The sequence below is a fragment of the Harpia harpyja genome, chromosome 2 (genome assembly GCF_026419915.1).
Source record: "Harpia harpyja isolate bHarHar1 chromosome 2, bHarHar1 primary haplotype, whole genome shotgun sequence".
In the NCBI taxonomy this organism is placed as follows: Eukaryota; Metazoa; Chordata; class Aves; order Accipitriformes; family Accipitridae; genus Harpia; species Harpia harpyja.
This window is the reverse complement of record NC_068941.1, coordinates 69,809,642-69,834,908: the sequence shown is the minus strand read 5'-3', so window position 1 is coordinate 69,834,908 and position 25,267 is coordinate 69,809,642. Positions and strand designations below refer to the sequence as shown.

At 43.3% G+C, this 25,267-nt stretch overlaps 2 protein-coding genes across 4 annotated transcripts in view; both read left to right on the top strand.

Moving 5' to 3' along the window:
• SMIM20 (small integral membrane protein 20) overlaps window positions 1-24,198 on the top strand; it is a 35,686-nt gene extending 11,488 nt beyond the window's left edge. For both annotated transcript variants that reach the window (XM_052780310.1, XM_052780312.1), the window contains exon 3: window positions 23,031-24,198. In XM_052780310.1, the coding sequence (XP_052636270.1) occupies window positions 23,031-23,053 (23 nt within the window). In that variant the 3' untranslated portion in view covers window positions 23,054-24,198. The remainder of the gene's footprint in view (window positions 1-23,030) is intronic.
• RBPJ (recombination signal binding protein for immunoglobulin kappa J region) overlaps window positions 4,088-25,267 on the top strand; it is a 155,417-nt gene continuing 134,237 nt past the window's right edge. Inside the window, exon 1 of one of the 2 annotated variants that reach the window (XM_052780304.1) lies at window positions 4,088-4,195. In XM_052780304.1, the coding sequence (XP_052636264.1) occupies window positions 4,182-4,195 (14 nt within the window). In that variant the 5' untranslated portion in view covers window positions 4,088-4,181. The remainder of the gene's footprint in view (window positions 4,196-25,267) is intronic. The other variant, XM_052780300.1, reaches the window with a different exon arrangement.

Sequence of the window (25,267 nt, the reverse complement as noted above, 5' to 3'; positions counted from 1 at the left end):
TAAACATTTCTAAAGAAAGTTCCTAGTCAAGACAAGGAGGTTATCATGAGAAGAGAGCATCTAAGGAGAAATTGTATAACTGTCCTTCACTGTAGCCTACCTTGAGAGGTCAGAAATCATAGAATAGCTTGGGCTGGAAGGGACCTTTTGCTGAAAAGTATCTTTCAGGCCCGAGGGAAAGGCCTCCTTTGCTTTCAATTTCTTCTTGTAATTCAGAGCAGTGTATATCAGCAATACCAATCAGGGTAGAGGAGGAAGGTATTCCCATTGCTTCACCAGAAATTCCTGTAGGAGGAGTCCTTCTCAGCCACCCATTCACTCCCAGAACTGGATGGCTCAGGCACAGTTTAGCAATGTATTTATTCTTCCACCCTGGATGAAGAGAAACCACTGTGGATATTAACCAGAAGCATTTGCTCCCTGTGACTTTTGGGGTGCCAGTGATCTAGGCCAGCTCTAGATCTAGATCTCCTCCCATCTACAGATATGAGGAAGGTTCATACAAGAACTCTAACTTGTGCCATTACTGGCTGAACAGCACCATTAGGAGTCCTCTGAAGCCTGGAAAGCAGGTAATCTTAGTAACACAGTCTTCACTGTCTGCTTGTAGCTTCCTCTGAAATAAGCTCCATTCCCCCGGTCCTTATAGTTACCCTGTGAGTGGCTTACACAGGTTTGCTGGATGTCCCATACAACAAATTTCTCATAGTTCAGTCCAAAATCCCATGTCCCATATTAAGAACTTGTGGGGTATTACTTCTCCCTGCATTTTCTGTGTGTTTTTAATATGGGTGTTGTGATTTTGTGACCTCTGCTGCCTGCTCCCTGCCTACCTCTCTCTGCCTCTGGATCAAAGCAACAATGCCAGCAGCACCTCTAGATGAAGGAGCCTGTAAGGAGCAGTGAGGATCTAAGGCAGGCATTCTCTTACAGGAAGCCTGGCAGTCCTACTACTATGTCTCAGAATTCCTCCTAGTTGTTTTCAGCTGACAAGATTTTGGTTCATAACAAAAACTCTTGTTATTCCTTATTGCCCTTAGCACACTTAGATTTTGTCCCATAGCTACCATTCCAGCTATTCTTTTGCACTGACATTGCCTCCCAAGTTGTTTAATCAGAACATTTCACAAGTATACTGCTATTTTTGTGCCAAACAATTACATTAAATTTGTCCTGGGACAGTTCTTTGAGGAATGCTACCAGTAAAATCCCTCCAGGCCAATGACTTCCCGTTCGTCATTTCCGCTTTAGCTACTTCCATACTTGGCTTACGATTCTTGCAGCTACTGATTGTTTCCCACATGACGTTGCTCCAAACACTTTGCTAAAGTCCAGATAGAATATATCCCCTGAATTTTTGTCATATTGACAAGCTGGTTACCCGATTAGGTAGCAAGATTAGTACTCTGACGTGTTGTACTGTAGGAATCTTCATTTCTGTCCCTGCTTTTCATCAGTTTAGAGTTTGCCATGATTCTTGTGTGCTCCTCTGGAAAGAATAACAGCTAGGCAGAGGTTTTCCAAAAGAAGTCCCAGAAGTACCCAGATATCCTCATACTCTTTCTGTCTGGATGCATTGTAACACATATAAAATGAAAGACTGGGTCTGTTAGAAGTACCTAAACATCGTGAGAGTGACCTGCCTCTCCATCCCAGGCAGAAAGAAGAGATGTTTGCTGCTATTGGTTCCTTTCAAAAGCTCAGAAGTTTATATTCATCCTGTCTCTGTGTCATTGATTATTGACTCATAAGAACCAGGCCTGGCTAATAGAAAATTGCTGTAAACATAATACAAGAACACAAGGCTGGTTTTATTTAGACAGAAAACCCATCACTCATCAAACTTGCAGAAGAGGAAAGGCAGTTAGCAAGCCTTATTGACAAAATGTGATTAAGTGAATTGTTACATCTGTATTCATTAGTGAAATTATTCAGGGGGGTGCAAAAGAATTTACACCTGGTTCTGGTTTCCACATTTCATTGGGTGCCTATCACTTAGAAAGGCTCCTGATAACTCGGGCACGACATCCAGATAATGACTGTGTGGAAGAAGATACAAAGTTTCCCTTTGCTCCAATCCTTTAGAATCACAGAAGAGATACAGATAAAGGTAAAAATGTAATATTTCAATTGTGCCAATGGTTTTAGTGGAATGATACTGATGGCATGATACTTTGTGATTAATCTGTCAACTGTCACACCCTTTGGGAGCTACCTGGAATACAATCTGTATGCTCTGTTGGATCCTAGAAATTCTAAAGATGTCTTACTTTATCCAATTTCATACCCTATTTACTATCTACATATTCTAAGTGTATTATCTAAGTGTATTCTGTATGGTCAGCTTCGTATGAGTATTTATGAGTTGAATGCCAGCTGTTATGTTGAAAGTCTTCCTCATAATTCTAATGGATTTACCATCTTGTGTTACCATAGAAAACATCACAGCAATACTTTATATAAAGTAATGAAGGAAGGGTCACATCCACTGAAATTTGCAGAGGCTGCGTATGTGGGGAATTACTATATTTAGTATAATGTTGCTCCATATATTTGCTGTTGTAGGAAGTGACAGGGAGTTTTTTCAAGAGGAATTATGCATAGGAAAGGACCCAAGACATTCCTTGGGCAGGAACACCCTTGCCCCAGACAAAGTGAAAGCGTAATGCCACAAGCCTGCTCTGAATGTTAGGGATCTGTCCAGTGTGTTTCTGCTGTGTTTGCGTTTTATTGATCACAAAGGTCATCAAGAATCTTTGCCAGGGTGATATTAACTCTAGTTGAACCCCCAATCCCAGATCTGAGATAGAAGCAGTCTTTCCATTGTTCCTTCATAGATGTGCTGTCTCAAAAGCAGTGGTATCACAAAATCACAGACTATATACTGGAAGTTACTCTTGGAGGTCATCTAGTCCAATCCCCTGCTCAAAGCAGGGCTAACTCCAGAGTCAGATTAAGTTGCTAAGGACTTTTGTTGCAGGATTATGTGCTGTGTTGTAGCTAGTCCCTCAAGCTTGGACAAGTCAGTACAAAACATCATCACCTCTGGCATCACTGCAGAATCAGTACCTACTCATCTGAAATCTATGTGGAAGTATCATTGTGTGTTTTGGTGCAAAGCTCATTAGATTATACCAGGGACTATGCTGTTGGTCATCTCCAGACTTGACACCCCTGCCCTGGAGAAAAAACATCCTTACAGTGATTAAAGAGTTCACCTTTGTCCCTTTGCTGTGTGTTTGTTAGATGGCATAATAAATGAATGCCAGAATAAGCTTCTGTGCTCTATTGAGGGGACAAACACTGGGATCTACATGGCATTGACTGTATTTTTCTGTCTTGCCAGGAGGCTCCATTCAGCCTGCAGTATTTTTAGGGAAATGAAGGGTCATGGTGAAGTCTCAGTCTTTCAGCAGGGGCCTGTCTAATGAACACTCTCATTATATGTCCATAGTGCAAAGAAAAGGTAGAGAGCTGTATTTGCTTTTCCCACCACAGATGAGGGAGTGGTAACCAGCAGTTACTACCTAGTGAGAGTATGGATGGAATGGGCTTTCAAAGAGGTGTTTGCACTGCCAGGAGAGGTGAGGAGCTGTTTCTGGGTGAACTGGCCAGCCATGCTCCTTTTTGAAGCCTCACTGGCAGGAGGGCTTTGGCAGCTGGAAGGCAGCCATGCAGTGGGGCATGAGTGATAACCACATTTCTCTCCACCTAGCAAAGCAAGAGCCACAGTCACGTTTGTGCAAACTCCTTTTGCTCACTAGCAAAAGAATGGGGGCTGCTCAGCCCAGTCCAGGACAAGAAGAGAACCATCCCCGCAACACTCCTCAAACAGTCCAAACCGTCTATTGATCTTCAGCCTAGGCAGTATTCCTATTTCTCTAAAGGAGGGCTACTACCATTTGGAAGCCCTCTACGCAAGCTCTATCCAAACACTCCTCTCTCATTTCCCTTGGGCTGGAAGTCATTTTAGATTTGCCAGCTGGGACTCAGCCCCTGGTCTGATTCCAGCACCTGAGCCTAGTTTGATGTCAGAGTGAGCTGGCTGATCCCGTGGGATGTTACCGTGTGCCCTGGTGCAGGTGGTGCTTGGAAAGGTGCTGCTGGACTTCTGCAAGGGGGTGGAAAGTGACAGTGTCAAAACTGAGTGGTGGCAAAGCAGTGATTTCCAGCTCCTTCTGATGTTTATTTCCTGGTGAGTGGCATGTTTAAGAATATTCTTAATGCTTGTGGTGGTAGCAAGAAGTGATATACCAGTTGCTTTGCCTATTTCTTTTGTTTTGAATTTTAGAATATCTGTGACTAAAGATATAGTTACCCCTGCATCCCAGAAGAACCCCCAAAACAGAGACTAATCAGCTGGATAATTGCCTAAGTGTCTGAATGTAGAATGAAACTTCTGGCTTAGTATTTTCTGTGCTGCTTATTTTCCAATGAAAGCAGATTGCCTTTTGATATAAAATACATGGTTCAGTCTCTAAGGAACCTTGTCTTTGTATTCTTCTTGTGCATTATTATTTAAAAAAAAAAACAACCGACTAGTAGCCTGAGTGATCACAGCTGAAGAATGCAGACTTTGTTCCCAGGAAAAAGGTAAAAGGGAAGAAAAATTGCATTCAATTCTGTTATGTAACCAAGAAAATAAATTCTTTCAGAGAAGAATAGTGCTAGATTTTCCCCCTCAAAGGTATTGTATATAGCTAACATAATTAATTATAGAATTATTCACAACCAGGAAGAAGGATGTTTGATTCACCTTGTTTTACAAAAAAAACCCCAAACGGTTCTCAATCTGTCAAGTGCCATGCAAATAACAATCGAAGATTGTTTCTGAACACTGATAATGGGGCAGAGATTGGGGAGTTATGGGATGAGGAGGATTGTCTTACGTACATTGATGGCAACAGAAAAAGAAAGACTGAATGGTTTATCTGCAGTCGTGGTCGTAGCTTTCAGTTAAAGTCTGGTTTATATTCAAAGCTCTCGCCAAACATTTGCTTTTGCTAGTTTCTGGATTATTTATCAGCTCGGATTGACATAATAAGCTTTGGGCCCGTGATGCAAGTCAGATGTCTAAATCTGGCCTCATATAGGGAACGGAGTGGGTTTTCCCAGCCTAACAAGCCAGAATGTGGCCTGTCAAAGGTATCTGCCGTGAGGGACTAGAGAATTAATGAAGTCTGACTCTTGTCTGTGGAGGCCGCTTTTGAGAGCGATACTACTCCATGGCTAGTAAAACTGGGCTGGCATCCTTTCAGTGTCTTTCTTCAGCAGGGTTGCCTCTTTCACAACTACCTGTTATAGCTCCTTTTCCAGCAGCTTCCACCTGACCAGCTGCTCTCCACGGGTCCCCCCAAGCACAACAGGGTTGAAGCTTTTGCTCTGGGAGTGACCGCTTGGGGACCTAAACACTGTGTATCCTCACAGGAGGGAGGAATCCTGAGCCGTTGAGAGGTACATTTCTCTGGGTGGGCCTTCATGTGCGGGGAGCTGTGCATTAATTCACAAGCCCAGGCACAGGTGGCACCTGTTTTCTCAGGTGTAAGTTCTGGCCCCTCTTCGACCACTCAGTATTTTATAAGCTGAAGAATTGAAATACTCCTAAGTTGTGCTATTGGTCCCATGCAGCTGAGGAATTACTGAGGAAGCCAGGGATGCTTAGCTACAGGACTTCCAAAGCACCTGCCCTTGAGGAATCCAGCTTACACTGCAAGCGGTTCTGGGCACTGCCCATAGTTCACACCTCTGTGCGCCGTCCTGGGTGACACCTTAGCTGTCAGCTGTTTGCTTCCCCGCTGATGCAAGTATGCCAGGTGATTGCGTGCCTGCGGGGAATCTCCCAACAGGCTTGTGATGCTCGGAGAACTCGGGGAGGTAGCCCTCGGCCTGTCTTCAGTGGACTTCCCTTGCAGACACTTCTGGGCACTGACAGCGTTTCTTCTACCCCAGTCCCAGGGTAACTGAGGTGCTAGCTATTACATGCTTCATCTGAGAAATCTCTTGGCCGTTTTTGTGACCTCTCTAGGGATGTCAGCTAGAAACGCTGGATCGCAGCTTACACTGCCATTGTGAAGCTGTGCAAACATTTGCTCCAAGACACTATTGTCCATTGTTTTTTCCATTATAGAGTCTTGGACTCCAGCAATTTCAGAAACGTTTGACCATACCCTTAAGACAAATAACTCAGCCCAAAATATACTTCTGGGAGGAGGCTAAGCAAACCTTTCGTGATGATCTTCAGAGTAGTGCATGTGCTTTATGAACTCTCATGTACAACACATCACTTGATACACCAGGAGGTCTAGATCTACCGCCAACAATTTCTTTCCTTGCCTGCTATAGAAATGATATATTTAAAAATAGTCATAATTCCTTCTCAGGTTTATCACCTGAGATGAATGAGCCTCAGTGGGGATGCTGTTCCTCTTCCTCCTTTACAGTCTCTTCCCTGCTGTGGCTGGTTTATTCTCACAGAGTTTGCTGGGTAAGTAGAGTCATAGCTCCTTAAGATAGATGGTCACACTTCTGCTTTGCCAGCTGTGCTTCCTGAAGACAATGTTGGGCTCTGCTTGCCGAGAATGATGGTTCCTCAATGATGGTTCATCATTCACTGTTGTGGTGTGACAATAACTCCTCTCTGAACTTTCTTGCCGGGGCCTAGATAGACATGCTGATAGTTTAGTCCTGTCTCTGCTTAGAATTTTCAAGACCCAGCAGGAGACTTGTGTGTCCCGCAGGAAATGTAGTTACTTGCATACTGAGTATCTGCCTAAGCAAACTGTCATAGGCTTGCTGGGGTCCTGCAGAAAGAGCATGGCTGGGTGTAAGATTTTGTGGTGAATCGGCTTGCAGGTATATTGGCTTACCTGGTGGGCAGCTTGCTGCCAGGCTTTTTGGTGGCCTTTCTGTTGGCTGTAGCTTCTCTTTAGGCACATCTGATCAGACTTGCAACCAGCATGGGAGGTTGTGGAGCAGAGGGATGTTAAAGTACGAGTGCAGGTGCTGCCCTCAAAGAACGTGGATGACAGTGAGGCTTGTGCTCAAAGCAAGAAATCCAACAAGTCTTCCTACCTGGGGTAGGGTAAAAGGTCTCTTCAAGTCAACCCAAACTTCACATCTTCACTCTAGACTCCAGCCTGTTCCCTGAAGGGAAGGATGGATGCACTGCATGCAGTGATGGAAAGTAAAAGTTCAACAGGCCTTTAGGGAATCTGACTTGCTATTTAGTAAACAAATACTTATAAAAAAAAATCCCTAAGAAGCCATGGTAACCTGGTGATGACCTTGCTGAGCTGCAATGTAAATGGCTGCTTTGTGACAAGGGTTCTGCAGGCTGCTATTTAGAGTATTAAATGACCTTAGCCCACTTCAGAAGAAAAGAAGGCATGTTTATTTAATTTTTCATGGTTGACAAGCCAGTGTTACTGAACAGGCTATCCTAGTATTTTCTTTAAAATAATGCGTTTTTTCTCTTTGGTCGTAAAGAAGTCATAACTATTCCTGCCATACTAAACAATCAGCCTCAGGCTCCACTTCGGCAAAGCACTTATGTGCTTACAGAAATGCTACCGTCAATGGCATTTACAGATCTGTTTAAAGTTAGAAATGAGAACTTGACAATTCGACTGAATCGGGGCCTCGGTGTTAATGCTTTTAATTGTCGTGTAAATCCAGTCTTCCCATTGACCAGTAGATGGGGAAAGTGAGCCTCCTTATAGTTACGGTCAAGATTTTTCTGAATGCAAGGTTAAAATGTAGCCCTCGTTGGCTCTTAGTTCAACAGTCTAGTTTGAAGGCTCTTTACCTTTGTACTGTAAGGGTAAATTACGTACTTTGACGCAACTGGACTATTTTCTTTACAAACATGTGTCGTAAACAATTGTTCTGTTCCTTGAAATTCTGAGATTTAAAATTATGTTCCTTTCTTTACACAGGGATGGAAACAAATCTTTTGAAGGTTTTGTTGTGCAAAGATATGGGAATGAATGTTCCCTCCCCAAAACTAGCCAATAGTTAGGTGTTTACAACACTCATGGGGATGCAAAGAATCCAAGTTTTAGTCCCTGGTAGCCTTCCATGTGCCTGTAGAGTGTACCAATGACAAGATCACCTTACCTGCCTGTCATCTTCACTCTCTCCTCCAAAAGCTGTTGTCGCTTTTATACATTTATTGATGCACCAGACTTGTACAGACTACATGAGTGACCATAGTTGCTGGCCACAGTTGCTTTCTGCCCACGCCTCAGGCTTCCTGTTCACACTTCATGTGATGTACTTATCCAAAGAGGCTGATTCTCAAAATAAGTCAGTCCCTGAATGTTCCCTGTTACAAGGAGTAGAAGCTTTTTCTTGAACACATAGGAATGTAGACTCCTCACTTTCCCTTTAGTCACAATCACACTTCCGCATGTTCTTCTACACATTAGCTCCCTAAGTGTGCTCTGCTTTGTCCCCACTCCTTGGAGCTCAGCTTGGTAGTGTGAGTCCTGGAGCTGATGGTGTTCTCGCAGGCAATGTGATGCAGGTGCAAGACTGATTTGCTGCCTTACACTGAGGCAAACTCCTCCAGTGAAGCTGACCTTGTGTGAGGTAAGAGCTTCCACAGGTGCAGAGCCCAGTGATGGTGGGGAGCTTCTGCTTGTCCCATGGATGAGATATCATGGTTTGGTTAGTTGGGTGTATCTTGCCCTTGTGGAAGCAGCTTCCACTCTTCAGCCTTGAATAAAGGTAACGATATACCTATCCTGTTTTATTTTAGAGTGGGGTAAGCTTGCTGAGATAGTTGGGTGGAGGGGTGAAGAAACCTGTATCTATATTAAACTGGATAGGCCAGGCAAATACAACATGTTAGTATAAAAGAAAACAGCTTGGCTAAAGATTTAAAAAAAAAAACAAAACCCAAACCAAAAAAACCCCAAACCAAACAACAAACCCCACCTCTTTCTCCTCAAACTTTCAAAAACCAGAACAGGGGAACAGATGTGAGCCTACCTTCTCAGATATGTAGGGAGAGCCTCAGCTGCTGGGCTTTAACTAGTTCAGCACAGGGGTCTATGTACCACCATCTGTCATTACCTGTTTGTGATATCCAAAACTTCTCTGGGTGGTAGAGAGCACGGAGGAATTCCTGGCTGGATTAGCATGACTTTGTGCTCTTGCTTGAAACCATTATGTCGTTAAAACTAAGATGGTTAATACTGAGTACAGAGGGGAACAAGGTTTAAGCTGGTGTAAACTGAGAGTAGATCCTTTGCAGACAGTGAGAGTAACCAGATTCTACAGACGTTTAAACTGGTAAGAGTCTGGCTCACCTTCTCCTAAAGTACATTATACAGAATCTAGGCACTACCTTAACCTATTCCATATTTTGGAGGAGCAATTTGTGTTACCTTTTCCTCATGTCACTCAAAGGTTGCCCCAGCTGCTCCCTCTTCCGCAGCCTTGTGATGCCCTCAGACCTTATCTCTAACACTGCCTCCTCCATGGTGAGCAGCCTGACTCAGACGGGGCTTCTTGCAGCCAAATTCCTACAGCCTGCCGCAGTCCTGCTTTGTTTACTTTCCATTCAGTCTGACAGTCCTACAGCAAAAATTCCTTTGGCTCCTGCCATATCTACCTTTGCCTTTGAATGTTTTCATTGGCTTACTAAGTTTTGAATGAAATTTAAATCCCTCAGTGCACTTTCAGCCAGTATTTGCATTTTGTTCATTGTGTGTGTCTTGACCATCCAGTACCCTCTGACGTCACCCCTATCCTCATGGTCTTCCTCTATTTATTTTCTTCATATCCTTCCCTGTTCCTGAAGAGATGTTCTCCTAATAAGCTGAGCAGTGTTACTAGCTCTCAACCCTGCTACTTTCACACTCTACTCCTGACCTTCCCTCAAGAGCTAGTGATTTTTCTCTTGATTTTCTGCTTTGTGGATGGAAAGAACTGCTTTATAAGAAATGCACTGCTCCTGGGGTAGGTATAAAGCATGGCTTACACTGCACAGGCTCCTCAGGAACACAGGCTGTGACACAAATGCAGCGTGAGGCAGCTGGAAACACCTACAGCATGCAGTGGTTTATAGTAAGCCAACTGTTCAGTGACATGCTGGCCTCTGAGGAAAGCTATGCGTGCTGTTAGCCAGAGGTATCTCAGGAGGATTGAGAGTCTGTCTGCTATTTGGCTCTTCATAGACAGCAGATGTTCTGCGACAAGGTGAAACGTGGTAAATGACTGTATTTACTTGAAACAAATCAGAGCTCAAGAAAAGGCAGTGGTCCAGCCAAGTGTGTTTACTGCTGTGGGAATGCTTTTGTGCTGATGCAGCATCTTTCACCCAAAATCTGAACATTTTGATAGTGTTAACAAAGGTAGGCTAATATCAGACATATTTGAGCCAGCTTTATACTGCCTGTTTTGGATACTGCCATCCACATAGCCTACACTGAGTTTGGTAGTGCTATGGCTGCTTGGCCGAGTGTTTCCTTAGCTGCATAGATGGTTTCTGCATCTGGTGCTGAGCTCGTGCCAATGCAGCTACATTGGTGACAGGACCTGAGTGGGCCACTGCATGGCTAGCTCAGGTGGGTACACATGAACTGCAGTCACTTTAGTGTGAAGATACATTTGCCCTATTTTTAGGAGCAAAAAAAATCCAAGACCTGGACGGAAGACAAAAGGCAAGTCACAAAGATACGTCCACAAAGATACGTCTCTCTTCTACTGCTTCTGAGGGGAGGAAAATGGAAAAAGTTAAATACTGAGTAGATTATTACTAGTGAAAATAGGTTCAGGCTAGGTTGTGCCATGTCTGCCTGCTGAGTGAACGTTCAGCTAATGACTAATACAGGGAAATGTCCAGTGACCCTGAAGGGAGAGAAGTAGTCTCTTCATGTGCATGCGTATTTTCCTCATGGACCAACAGATACCTCTTTGGGTGCTTATTTTGATATCCAGAGGTCACTTGTTAGTCTTCAGTGGCGTACAGAAGAGGACTGTATCTTTAGCCGACAGCAGGGTGTTAATGCAGAGGTTTCATATTGTTTTTCTAGTAAAGAATGTGCTGCCAAATAAATATCACCTGGTTCTGTGTATGTGCCAGCGGTTAGGCGATGAGTTAGGAGCCAGCAGAACTGTACTGCCCTGAACAGTTTCCAGCAGAGCTCTGGAGACTGATAGCTCCAGAAATGATCGGGGGATGGGTCTTCCTCTCCAATGTATCCCCAGATAATTGTGGTGGATGGCTCCTCTGCGATGGTCTAGTCATCCTCTACTCGCTTTTCCACAACATGCAAAAGGGGGCAATCTCCAAAAATTCTTGGAATGCACAAACAGCTCATGTCCTTCCAACTTGTGTACTTTTTTACTGAGAAACTTGCATTGTTCCCTTCTCCTTTGCTCAGCTCACTCCTGGTGGTTTTCTGCGGACATTTTCCCCAAATGACCTTGCTAGAACCAAAGTGAAACAAAAGGCACTACCCACGTTCTGCTCCGAGTCCCTTAACTACAAAATGTTTTCAGTCTGTGGAGAGGGTTTTCTCCTCTCTCTTCGTTCTCTCTGCTCCGTGGCTGCCCACAGTGACACCCGTTTGATTTTAGGGAAGCCTTGCATGTGCTGTGAGTGGCTCCTTCTGCTAATAATTTGTTCTCTGGAGCCTGTTGCCACACAGTATAAATAAATTTCACTGTTTAGTACTTTCCCTTTTTGTTCCCCTGCTGCTGGTGATAAGTTGACCCACCCTGTTTTGTTTTTCAAATTTATCTTTCTTTGCCCTTTTTATATGAGACAAAATCACAAGATTAAATTAACAAAGATGCATTATTGATGCATACTTTTTTTGGTTGTCTTGTGTTGCACTAAAAGTTCTGCATAAAACGGGAATTAAAATGCAGCTGACATGCTGGAACAATATTAATTTTGGTCCTGGGACAGGGAATAAGACTTTTTCCTGCTTCAAAAAGTCTAATGGTGTGTGCTGAACAGATACAGTCTCCGTATAAAAAGCATTTTTCAGCCATCCTGCCATGTAAACTCAGTCTTTTTATAAACAGTCTTAATTTGGCCCATTCCATGCACGTATGCTGCTAGAATGACCAGGATGTTTAGCACATCAGATCTAGCTTTGCAGTGGTGAATGTAGGTACTGGAAGTTCTCCAGTTGTGGTAGTACGTATGGCCCTGCAACCTCCAGCTCAGAGTAGGGTAAATATTTAGAGTGGCTGAGCCCAATTTGGGCTCTGTGCTGTTTTAACTAGATTGTTCCTGCCTAATTTAAAGCTGGCTTAGGCATTTCTCCACCACACCAGTATCACTGCTGAGTACATGTACCCCTAATTGGGTATGATGAAGGCCACAGTCATGTTTTTCGTGGTTCCAAGCCTGATGCTTAGAGCACTTGAGGTTGTTTTTACTGTGCAAATGTGACTGCATGTGCATTTTAATACAGGGGAAAACAGACTGTGATAGACTAATGAAGTCAGTAGGGTGGTTACATTTGCCTACTTTCTTGGAAATCTTCACCATTCCTGTCTTCCTTGGGATGAATAAAAGGAATCTATCAACACAGACAATATTCTTTCTGTATATTTTTGAATTTTTTACAGCATAAATAGGTTTCAAATAACATAAATCAAGCGGGTTTTGCTTTCTCTTCTGCTAAGCAAAGAAAGACATCTCCATGCAGAGGGTAAAAAAGGCAAAGAGAAACTAGCCCTTTGCCATCTGCATTTTACAAATCAGATCTTGGAAAAAAAAAAAAAGAAAAAAAAAAGACTTGAAGGAGGGGAAATTTGTCACCTTAACGTTGCAAATGATGTGAAACCAGAATGTCCTCCCACCACAGCATATGTTTGTGGTGGGTAGGCGGGGGAGATGCAGGGAAGAGGTGATGGTATAAAAATACCTTGTAAAAACAAATGTTTGGCTAGGGGAGAGAGTTTGTCACTTCAGCCAGACTAGAGGGGGGAAACCAGACAGACAGGGGGTGGCTGGGGGGGGAAGAACTTATGTCACTTCAGCAAGGTAAATAACTTGACAAACTGTCTCGGAAATAGCAGTCAAATAATCAGCATGAGAAGATCAGATATTAAACAAGTAGGTGGCCTAGAAAGTTAAGAAGAAGTAAAAGCTATTTAAACAGAACAATGAAGATTGTAAGAAACAGTTAAACTTGTGGCAAATACCAAGCAGAAGAGTGACAGGTAGAAACCCGGAGATAAAGTGCACAGACTTGCTAGTAGCCACTCTTCCTGCATTTTCATCAACTGAGAAGTATGATTTTTCTCATTTATCCTTTAATAATTCAGACATGCCAAGTCGAATACAGACCAGGGGCTCTACATGGTAACATGACTGCTAAATTCAGCTTCGTAATGTATTGCTAGCATGGCGCTCTCTGCACGGGACATTTCATTTCATGTGCCATATGGAACAGTTTGTACACTCTGCAGTGTCCAGTACTGCACAAATGCAAGCAGACACCAACATGAACATCCACAACGGCAGCCAGGGAGGAAAATGACAGTTTGCCTTGTTGAGCTCAGGGAGAGTTTGTATGCTGCAGTGGGAGACTCACACCTCTGCATCTTGGGAGCTCTCGGGTGAGGGAGCTGGTAGGAGGGAGGGTCAGGAGGGATGACATTCGGTGCCCCTGCGCAGTTCAGGTTGGCAGCAGCAGCTGTCAGTGTTGGGAGGGCAGTCTCCTTCCTATGTATGATATTTATAGTTTTTATTTGGTTTTAATTGACTTGTCTCAGTGCTCAAGAAGGTGCCCAGCCTGAGAAAGAGTGGGTGAGAAAAAGAGAGACAGAAGAGGTGGGGAGGAGAGAGTAGGCTGGTGAGTTGCCCTTTACGTCCAGTAATCTGTTATCCAGATATATATTGGCCTGTTTTACAGACAGCTTAAGATGTTGCTTTCCTTTCTATTCTTCCTCATTCCCTCTTGCTTTAATCTCTGGAAATCTGAAAGTGGCTTGAATGGATCTCTCCATGAGAGAAGGTGCTTTGCTAAATCAGACAAAACCTGCGCTCCTGCTTGCTCTCTTAATTTGCTAGGAAGTACGTCATTCTCCTGCCTTGCTGGTGACTTTTGGTGATAGGTCATTCTCCCTCCTCCATGCAGTGGGACCTGCGGGGTATTTCAGCTGAGATGAGGCAAGCAAGGCTCTGGTGCTGTGCACAACGGGTCCGCGCTTCTTGCGAGGGCTTATGGCAACGCACCCCCTGTGCTGACAGACTGGCTGCTGGGGCTTCAGAGAGGGATGGGACTGGTTTTAGTGCGGGCCAGGTTTCAAGGGTGGCATATGCTATGGAAGCTCATTGGTGCCCGATTTGCAATCAAGGACGGAAGAAGATTGAGCTCTCTTCTCCTCCTCTGACATAAAGCATGTTGCTGAGGTCTGTTGCACAGGGTGGGACTTTCCACTAGTAGGTGTTCATACAAATTTGGCTATATCTGGCTATCTTCATATGTTGGTGTGCAGTCATTTCATACTTGCATTCCACAGAAAAGCAACGGGTATTTTCCCCCTTCAACAAATTTCAAAGAAAATACACTAACAAAACATTGTTAGAGAAATTTTGCATGCTCCAATCAGCAAACTGAAACCTAGAATACCTTCTGAGACCCTATCTGTGCAGCTGCGTTGTTGCTTTGTCCTCCAGGGCTGACTTAGGGTAGCTGTGGGGATTAGTAGTCTGAGTTCCCTGACTTACATGCATGTAATATTAATGAAATATTTTGGTGGAAATCTAGCTTTTACATTGCAGATTTGTTTCGTTGAACCAGTTGGTGAATTGAAACTGCCATCACAGCAGCTGCCTGAATATCATGTAACACAACATGCCTTGATGCCTCGTCATATTTCAGTGTTTGCTCACAGCATGAACAGTCCCAAGCATTGTGTTGGTTTTTTTACGCAGGTCCAGAGTTAGTGAAATAGAGAGGATCTTTTTTCCTCCGCTTTCTCACAAACCCCCAAGTTCTCATGCCTTTCCACTATGCCTTCCTTCCACCGATTTAATGATTCACCCTTTACTGTGCAAGTGCTTAAGGGCACTTGCACCATGGTAAGAAATGCAACACAGAAAGCCTGTGTAGATGCTTCTGCATATGTCTTACTGAATACACTGAGGTCTTTCTGAATGTACTGAGCATATAATGCCACAATAACTGAAGAGTGGACGTTATAATAATGAAACTAAGAGATGTACAATCAGTCAAGAACTTTTTTGCTGGAGATGTCAAAACAAAAACCTAAAACTTTTCCTGGAAATTCAGTACTTGTGATGAAATTCTTAGGGGAGTTTCTTATGTGTAGCATGCAATTTCTGATAGGAGAGAGTCCATTGCAGGGTGTTCAATAACCTGGTCATAGGGTGATCTCCAAGATGTACATGACCAAGTTCTAAGTTCTCAGGATGAATTAGAAAAAATAGGAATATGAATTAATCTCTCCAGTATTGTAGATAAGTGTTTTAACTGTTGGGCTTTTGTGGAGGGTGCATGAGTCTGATTTCTGTGGTTTCTTTGTGTGAAAACTCTCAGGGTCTTCATTCAATTCTAAAATTCTTCCTTCTTTTTCTTTTTCTTTTTTTTTTTTTTTAACCTGGGATTAAAAGATTATGTTTTTGCAAAATGGAAACCTTGTTATCCAGCCAGCTAGAATAATAAAAGTTGTAGGTGTCTTGTGAATTTGAGGCAAAGAAGAAGAAAATGTGTTGTTTCATTGGCTCTGTGTGAGAGGAAAGTCTGGGCTTCATTTAAAAGTCAAATGTAAATATATTTTTGCTAACTTTGGCTTGTGACAGATCAAGATTTGACATATTCTCATTTCTCCTTGCAAGCTGCTAAGGATTCAGACCAACTTGATCGACATTTACCTTTGACAGATGACAGCAGGATTTCATGAGTGATTTCTATTTCAAGGCGACTGCCCCTTCTCCACAACCAGCAAGTGGCAATAGCATTTTAAAGGAAGGATGTCAGAAAGCAGCTTGGTTTTCTCACTTGTCATCATTATTTGTTTCTCTCCTGGCCGAAGCACCAGAAGCAGGTTAAGAATGACACAAACTAGCAACAAATCATGGGGTGGAGGACAGAGCATGTGACAATGCCCTGGCTATAGTGCAAACATTTGGGCTACGTTTCGAAAGCCTAAGTTTGTGTTCAGCAGAGTTCACAGAGTGAAAAATAAAAGTCTTTGACAATAACAATCAACAAGCTCAATCTCATTAGTGTCTACCCTTCAGAGAAGAGGCTGGAGCGGATCCCATCAAGCTGTGATTTGGTTCAGTGCACCAGGGAAGGTTCCTAGAAGCATTCCCCCAGCTTCTTCACACTGTGCACTGAGGGGAAAAAAACAACATTTGGCAATTTGTTGTCAATATTTGTATAACTCCTGATGCCACTAAAACTGCATATGCAGGCTTTAAACTAACAAAAACAAAGCCATGGCCAAGCTGGAGAGCTGGATTTGTTTCCGTGCACAATTAGGTTTATTTGTTTAGGTCTCATTTTATTTGCTTTCAGATGACTCAGATAGGAGTATTGCAATCCGTTCAAAGTGAAGTAGTGTTCTGTGTATTTTGGGCATTGGGCTTAGCCAAATGTGGAAAGAATTGGCTGCTCAATAGTATTTTCCTATCCAGAGGTTTTTCAAACTTTTGAGAGGAACTGAAGGAATGTCCCTTCCATGCCAGGCTTTTTTTTTTTTTTTTTCCTTCCCTTTCACAGCGTCTCTCCACATTATTGTTAAAGAGCACAGGAATTTTAAAACACTCCTCTGTTGTGCAACTGTTAGCAACTGCTCTTATTAATTGCTTTACCATTATGCTGCATGCTTAAATTCTCGCTGGTGTCATCCATAACGTGCTGCTGTGAGAGCCTTTTAACCCATTCCAATAAGAATATATGGATGGTGTGCTGCTCAGAATCTCCCATCCTGCTAGACCAGCTCTGGGTTTGCTGAAAATGATTTTCTGCATACATGAAGGGATATTTACATTTTGGCAAGTAGCCAAGTTTTCTGCTGGGAGTTAGTCACTAAGGGCAGATTACTTTCCAATGGACATGCTTGCACGCTATTGGTGTTAAGAGAATTGTCTCAAGTCTCAGTACCATGGTGTTTCCTTATCCCCCACCCCAACCCAAAAAACGAAAAGAAAATAAAAAGTAGGTGTTTTTTTGCCTCTTCTGTCTTACATGAGTAGGAGGCAATGGCTTTTAATTGGTGCTTTAGGCATCACTGTGTTTTGGGGGCATTTTTTTGGCAGTCTTTGTTTTCTTCTTCTGATCATTTTGCTTCTGGAAATGCCTCCTCGGGTGATGTTTCAGAAAATGTAGACAATATGAATAAATCCGCATTTACTCCTGTTTCTATGAAACATAAAGGTTAAAGGATTTCCTGCACTCACCAGAAGTATGCATCTGATTTATGGCCTTCCTTAATGCTCTTCCCACTCACACTCATAAAAGAAATATGGTAACAAAGGCTAATAGACAATCTATTTTAAAGTTTGCCCTGATAAAACCAAACTGGAACTTTATTCAGTCTTAAATGTCAATTCTGAAATTTGGAATGTTTTTCTAATCAAGAACAATAAACGTGGAAAGTGTCTCCGTGGAACGGAGCCGCAGCTCAGCACGCTGCTGGCCCGATGCTGCACACACACTTCAGGGGCAGATGGAGTGTGCATATCCCATAGTCCTCCCTGTGCAATAGCTTGCTCTGCGAGACTGCTTGACCCCAGGAGGGATTGAACAATGCTTAGGATATGTGATTTGTTGTTTTATTTTGCTTTTAAGGGGATAGGAACCCAAAATATACCTGTGACAAATGACCAAATTGAGGAGGGATGTAAATCTTCAAAAACAATAAAGAAGAAAGAAATAATGTAAATTTCCAAGCCTGTGTTAAAAACTAGAAGAAGTAATAACGTGGGCAAATAGATTGGATGGTGCCTAGAGATCTGTTCCATGCCTATGATGCTTTGCTTCTCTCCCTTTAGCTGTGGAGAACTGAGACTGTCAAAATGGATGCAACCCATTTAGTGCCCTTACTTAATATGGTATCACTTTATAACACCTTCAGGGCATTTCAACATTGTGCCTGGAAGGTCCTCAGCTACTCTAACAACAGAGTCCAGTGTGCAGACTGCAGCTCTCCTACCCTCTTTCTGCATGCACCATTTTGCTATGTGCAGTTCTTCAAGTCTAATCCAAGACTGAATGAGACTGTAGACTTCACTGCGAGCTGAGAGAGGAGGCTGGATCAGGACCTGTCAGAGCTCATATTCTATGGGCTAGTGTTAAATATGTAATTTGATTATCAAAGTATGTTGTTGATGCAGGACACTGAATTAATTTGACTTCTGTTGACTGGTTAACATAAAATTAGATTTCATACACTGAAAATGTGGAGCCATTCCAGATGCATATGCTTCAAGTACATAGGAAAATATAAAGACAGTACGCTATATTATAGCTCCCTCATCACATAAGAGACTTCCTACATTAAACTGATATTTACCGTGTATGGGCTCCCTTAGTTGCCATGTACAACTAAGTGGTAAGACAGAGACTTTTTTTGGCAAGTTATATGTACCTTTTGCCTTTTTACTTATACCATGCTGTGAGCTACAGCTGGGCAGGTTGTGATTTCAGTCTGAGATGGTTTTACCCCTTCCTTCCTGCAGATGTGTAGTTGTGTGTAGGCAGATACTCGCTGATGCCTGGCTAGTAATTCAAGTATTGAGACTTGTGGGCTTACCACCACTTCCTGATGTGCATTACAGGTAAGCCTGCAAGGGGAAGGAGACCCTAGGGAAGAAAATTAGGAGAAAAGGACTTTAAGATTTAAAAGCATCAGCTTGAAGCTACAAGGCAGAGTCAGGACATGGAAGGAAGGCAGACTGCGCTTCCTCTTCCAGGTGATGAGGGACCTGAAAATTTAGGACTAGTTAAATCTTACAGCAGTGCCAAGCACAGGTGAGATGGTGCACACATTAGTCTTCTGTTACCCTATCCCTCTGTCCTTTTCCCTAAGACAGAATGAGGTAAGTCTGTATCTAAATGCATGCTCCTGTTCAACTTCAGGGTAAAGTAAAACATCTCTGGAGAGGTATAAGTAAATCTCATAGTCCGGATGATACATACATGCTTTTCATCTGTTGTCAAGTATTACATCTTAGCTGAGGATGGGGAGGAGGTGGCTACCAGCCGTGAAGGAGTAACATAGGTCACTTGAACATTAAACATGCCGTAATCAGTAACGACAGCACCAAATGCTGGGAAGCATGAGGTGGAAGAAGGGTGGAGGAAGATGAACCACCAGTGATGCTGAGGACTGTGCATGGCAGTAGCCAGGAAGACTCTGAGGGCTCAGAGGGTACTTTGTCCTGGTATCCTCTGACACTGGATTTTTTTCCATATCTGAGGCTTGTTGCACATCATTTGACTCAGTCTCATAAAACAGAGGATAAACTTCAGACTGTTTTGACCTACAGTGCTACTGTCAAAACCACTTTTCTCGCCCACTGATGCAGATCATCCAAAAATCAATTACTTTGATAACCCATTTGATTGCTTCTTTGTGATGTTTCACTTTCCACAGATAGTCTTTATTACTTTATCCTGTTCATTTTAAACAGGACCTTCGATCCAGCTATGATTAATAATATTATGGTGATCCATGTTTGCATCCTCATTGCTGGAGTTCATAAAGTTAAAGTTGCCATCTTTGAACTTTATACTCTTTAACAAAGTAAAACATATCGAGCGTCTTCATTCTGGCAAATTTTTGTATGTGGCTTTTCATATTGTTATTCACTTCCTTATACCTATACCTATAGCTATGTGGTCACTCACCAGCAGATATGAGCTCCCTCTGCTTGTGCTCTGAGCTGTGACTGTAGTTAGCAGGGTGCAGAGCCCAACTCGTAAACTTGCAGCTGTGGCTTAACACTTCTCTAACATGGCTACACACCTTCCAGTCGGCCTTGAGTGCCGAAACATCTGTCTGTAATGTACATTGTAAATAAACCCCGTGTGAGTCAGTGTAGTGGCTTCCTAGACAGAGGAGTATTAGTGTGCAATTAAGTAGCACACGGAAGTAGGCTGTTTATGCCACAGATGGCACAGGCTTGAGTTAGAAGTCCAGTAGAGCTAAATGATGTCATGCATGCAGGTCAAGCGAACAAGATCGTGTTTGCAGTATTGAACAATAAGGCACAAGTGAAGGTAAAACTGTAGGTCATGAGATTGTAGGATTGCAACTTGAGACAAACCTTCAGATACGGATGAGGAGAAGATGGCACCGTGCAGGAGAGGAAATCCTCTTCCAACCCTTCTGAGCTGATGTGCAAAGCAGAATTGCTGGAGAAGACTCTGATTCATGGTATTTGCCCTTTCTTCTCTCCGTGACTCTCTACAATCACTCAGAAAGGCAGGGGTGGGGGCCTAAAACGCTGTGAAAGTTAGGGGCACCCATGGTATTACATTATCTGCCAGCCATGTGGAGAAAAGCCAATGTGCCAGAGGGTAACATAGGTCTGTGGTACAAAACCTGCTCATATGAGGGGATGAATCTGGGGAATGTGAAACTCTATGCCAATATCTGACCATGCATGGCCAAGCTCTCACTTCCACATGAAAGGGGGAAATCCCTGTGTTCGTATGTCAAGACAAAAATCTGTCATTTCCAACCTGCTTTCATTCACCCCTTGCTAGCTTTATGACTAAGAGTGTCTCTCTCTGTTGTGTCTCCTGCTTCCTCTGTCTCACACTTCATTTCTTCTTGCCAAGCATCCCACTGAGGAACCGTGTGGAGTCCGCACACCCCTGCCAGAAGCTGCAGTACTCCTTGGGAGTGGGTGCTGCGTCTTGCTTGCCTGCTGGCTCTATGCACAGCCACCTGTAAATATCATCTAAGCCCACTCTTGCACCTGCCTTAAACGCCTGTGTTCTTGCTAAGGGCCCAGCTTTCCAGAGAAGCATGTGTAACAGCTTTGTGTTGCTCTTGGGAGTCAGATGGTCTCTCACAGCCTCACTACATGTCAAGGGGACAGTCATTGCAAGGGGTGTTATTCCCTAATTGACCCTTTATTGCAGGGTCTCTACTAGGATGACACCTGCTGATCTCCTGCAGGGGTGCTGGGCCAGGCGTGCTGGACCACGACCACCGGAACGGCCATTTCCAGCAAATGGTAGTTCACCAGCCACTCTGAAATCACCCTTACCATGCAACAAATTTCCAGCTAAAAGCTGGAATTTCCAGCTAAAAACTGAGCTGTCTGCAATGAAACATACCACTTGCATAGCAATTGCTGCATGTAAGGACATTCACAGAAATAAATGAAAGCCATGCTGGTAGCTGTCGCCGCTTTACAGCAGCTCCAAGAGCTCTTTCTGTTTTCCTCAGCTAAAATGGTGCCAGGATCCTTTTGTTGCCTGACGGGCTGCTGGCAAGAGTCTCCTTTTTGGATACTGCTGATTGTGGTACTGCTTACTGCTGCTGGCCCTGGCAGCCGGGGTCCGTCCCACCGCCCCAGCCAGGAGCAGGCAGCCGGGGGGGCAATGGGGCAGCCACAGCTTGGGGCATCAGGCACCTTCCTGGGGAGGGGCTGAGGCCGGGCCAGGACATGGGGCATGGCTGTGGGCAACTGGAGACCGGCACTGCTGCAGCGCCGCTGGGGCAGCGGCCGATGGCCCCAGGGGATAATGAAATGGGGTCCTGGGCCCTGGGCAGGGTGGGGGGAGCCCTGGGGGGGGGACGGGACGCTGGCAGGGCCCTGAGGGCCGCTTTGGCTTTCCGGTGCCAGCGCAGCCCTGCGCAGGAGCTCTGCCGGCAGCAGCACGTGCAGGCCACGGGCCTGAGGACGAACGTGCCTGCCTGCTCCATGCCGAAACCTCCCCCGAGTGCCTTCTCCAAGTCACAAACCTGAAACTTAATCAAATACCCAATTTTAATGCTTCTGCCAGAAGAGGGTGACTGCTAGAGTCCGGCTTTTTTCCTGGATTGCGAGAGATGCTTTAGAAATGCTGATGTCTCTTGGGTGTAGCCAGACAAAATTATCATCTGGGCAGGCAGTAAACAAAATCGTTTGTTAAAGGTGAGTGCAAAACCTCAGCACCAGCCTGGCCTTCTGACTATAATCAAAATGGTTATGCCCATTTGAATTAAAGTCTCCCTGCAAATTGGAGTAAGTTTACGCCTCAGCAGAGCACTTTTAAATGGAAACCCAAGGAGATCGTCAAGCACTCGGCATCTGAAAAGTCACCTCACAGAGAGGTAAACATCTGTAAATGGGTAAAAGGATCCCAATGCCAAGGTTAGTTTCCAAGAGATAAGTAGGAACTGAGAATAACCTGCTGCTTAACAACCACTAAGGAAAAGATGGCAGGATGGGAGAGGCTTCAATCTATTTCAGAGGCCTGACTTTTGCCACCATGCTCATGGCAATATTCTTCGTTTGTGCAATGTTTTCCACCCGAGCAAAAATGCTGTTAAAGGAAAAAATGATACCGTTGATGAATTATTTGGTGTTAGCTTTCCAGTCAGAAAAGTGAAAGGAGATGCATTTGTCATACTGAAATGATGTCACTTTGGGAAGGGAACAATGTTTTTGGACTACAAGATAATGAATGTCTACTACCCCTGAGGGTTTGATTAAACTATCAAGTACCAAGTGACATCTTTGCCACATGACACTTCTTTGGAAACCATAAGCACCAGAACAGCATTTCAGTGTATACTTTGGCTAACGTGGAGCCACTGCTCCTCCCCAGGGCTGAATTTGTCATGACTCCTGGGCGGTGAGGAATCTTTGGTCTCTCGAAATAGGTTATTTCCTTTTTTGGAGAGAAATAAGAAGACACAAGCAAGGGATTAATAAATTTTTAGGTAGAATTCCTGCAGCAAGGAATTGAGATGGATAAGAAAAAGCGGTAATACTGAGACCTCGGGCTGTGTTGCTCGGGAGGAATATTTTGCATTTTACAATCAGCACAAATGGAGAAACTCTGTTAAATATTTTTTTTCTGTAGGTGTTTTGAATACAGATAACTAATGCTGGTACCACTGAAGTTCCTTGTATTGAAGGAAGTGCACTGATAAAGAGTGAAGAATACCCATCTGAAACCAAAGAGATGGTGAATAAAGACGAAGAAAAGGCAGCAAAAAGGGGAAGAACATACAGGTGACAGAAGAAAGAAGTGACACAAAGATGGGAGAAATGCAGACAAAGCAATTGTTAGGAAATTAATCAGGGAATTACCCCAACATACTAGAAATCTGTCAGTTCCACAGGTGAATGGGACCCACTCTGGTAGATAACGCTGTCCTAGCTTCTACCACTTCACTTTTAAAACGTAAAATCTGTCCCGATCCTCAGATGTCTTCAGCCACTATGTCCATGTTCTTGCAAGTGCTGTGCAAGAAAAACTCATGCACACCAGCTCTGACAGAGCAGTGAATACAGCAGGTGAAAAAACAGAAAGCTAATTAAAAATAAATATTAGAATGCTGCTGCAATTCCATCATGGGGCTTGACATGAAATGAATTTTAATTTAAAAATAAGGGGCAAACAGTTCTTTTTATATTCTTAATTTTTTCCTCCATGACTCTTAAGGGCACCACAGTCATGATGCTTTGTTGCTCCCTAAGTTTTCCAACTGGAAGGGAGTTTGTTGAGTAAGTGAAACAATAGATGTGAAAACAGTAAGGGAAGGAACATCCCCATAACTCTGCTAAACTTGTTACATTCCATAGCAGAGTGAAGTGAGAAAAAAAACAAACAAAATTAAATTTGAAATCTTTTGTTGGATTTTGTTTTAAAACTTTCTGTGAAAAGATTCAATAGATTTTTTTTTTTCAATACCCAGACCTTCACCTGGCTGTAATGTTTGGTTGCTGTTAGAAAACTTCAGACTTGGATTCCTCAGACTGTTTCATTCACCTATGTCAGCCAAAATGCCAGAGAAACAATTTGGGCATGCAGGGCCTAAACAGGAAGGGTTTAAAATGTTGACCCATCATTCAGAAAGTAAAGATCAGGATTTATTTCCTTCTTTTTCACATGCTGCAGCAGAAATTGTCTCCAATTTCAGTGATCTTGAATAAAAATCATTTTGCTGGCACAATGTGGAAAACAGAGAAAATATGAAATAAAAGGCGTTGAGTCAAAAGCTATAGTTAACTGACCAAGTTGTTATGAAATTTCCCTAGTATTCTCAACTTTTATTTAAGTGTTTTATTAAATAATTATGTAACTTGATGCCTCTTGTTTTATTTGTTCTAAGGATTTGTGTGTTTATTAGCTTGCTAGGCTAGGGCATGGGATTGGAAAATCTCATGAAACCTCTCATGGCTTCAAGGAAGAAAGCAATTTTTTTCTGGAGTAAAGTTCCATGCCTGATAGAAACTGCTTCTATATTCTCTCCCTAAATGAACTTATTTGTGTTCAAAAAGAAACCTATTAACTGTTGTGGCTTTGGCTAGAGATATGAACTCACACTCTTAGTACAAGGAACAACAGCGAACAACAGCCATCTTTATTCAGCTGTCCCTGTACTTTATGTCCCTGTGCCAGTCAGTTTGCCACTATATTGCATTATTCTCTAGAAACCTGGTTCATGGTTCTTGGAACAGCTCCCTGAAGCAGCAATTTGTGGTAGGTCCCGGAAGACTTCAGGAAACAAAGTTCGAAGTCCCACCATTTTCTGGAGATAGACAGAGAGTAATAATATTTCCAGAGTTTTTTCGCTAAACAAAGACTAAACATCAAGTTCAGTGTTGGCAGAAGTTCCTGCTGAAGTTCTTGCAAGATCACTGTGATCGAAGCAAGTTTTTATGCAGTACCTGTGGAGACTTAGCAACACACAGGAGAAAGTGATGGCACCACTTTGGTGGCAATGGTGTCCTATATCATTCAAAGAACAAGAAGACCCTTGCAGCACCTGTGGGAGGAAAAATTAAAGCTCACCTGAGGAAGCACAGCTTTTCACTTTCCCTTATGACTGCTATCAGATAGGGCTGAATTGTTTGGGGGATTTGAAAGAGCAACTTGGATGTGAGACATCAAAAAGAACGGGGAGGTGTTTGTGTACTTGCATGGTGAACTAGTCCTGTTATTGCTGTGAATGAGTTATCATGGCTTTTCATAAGGAAAAGAGAGTGATAATTTGTTTTTTGGAGACTGATTTCTGTTCACTGTTAAGGAGCTAAAGGACAGCAGCTTCTACCTCTGGGTATCTTATCAGCAGGAGGAAGAATGTGACAATA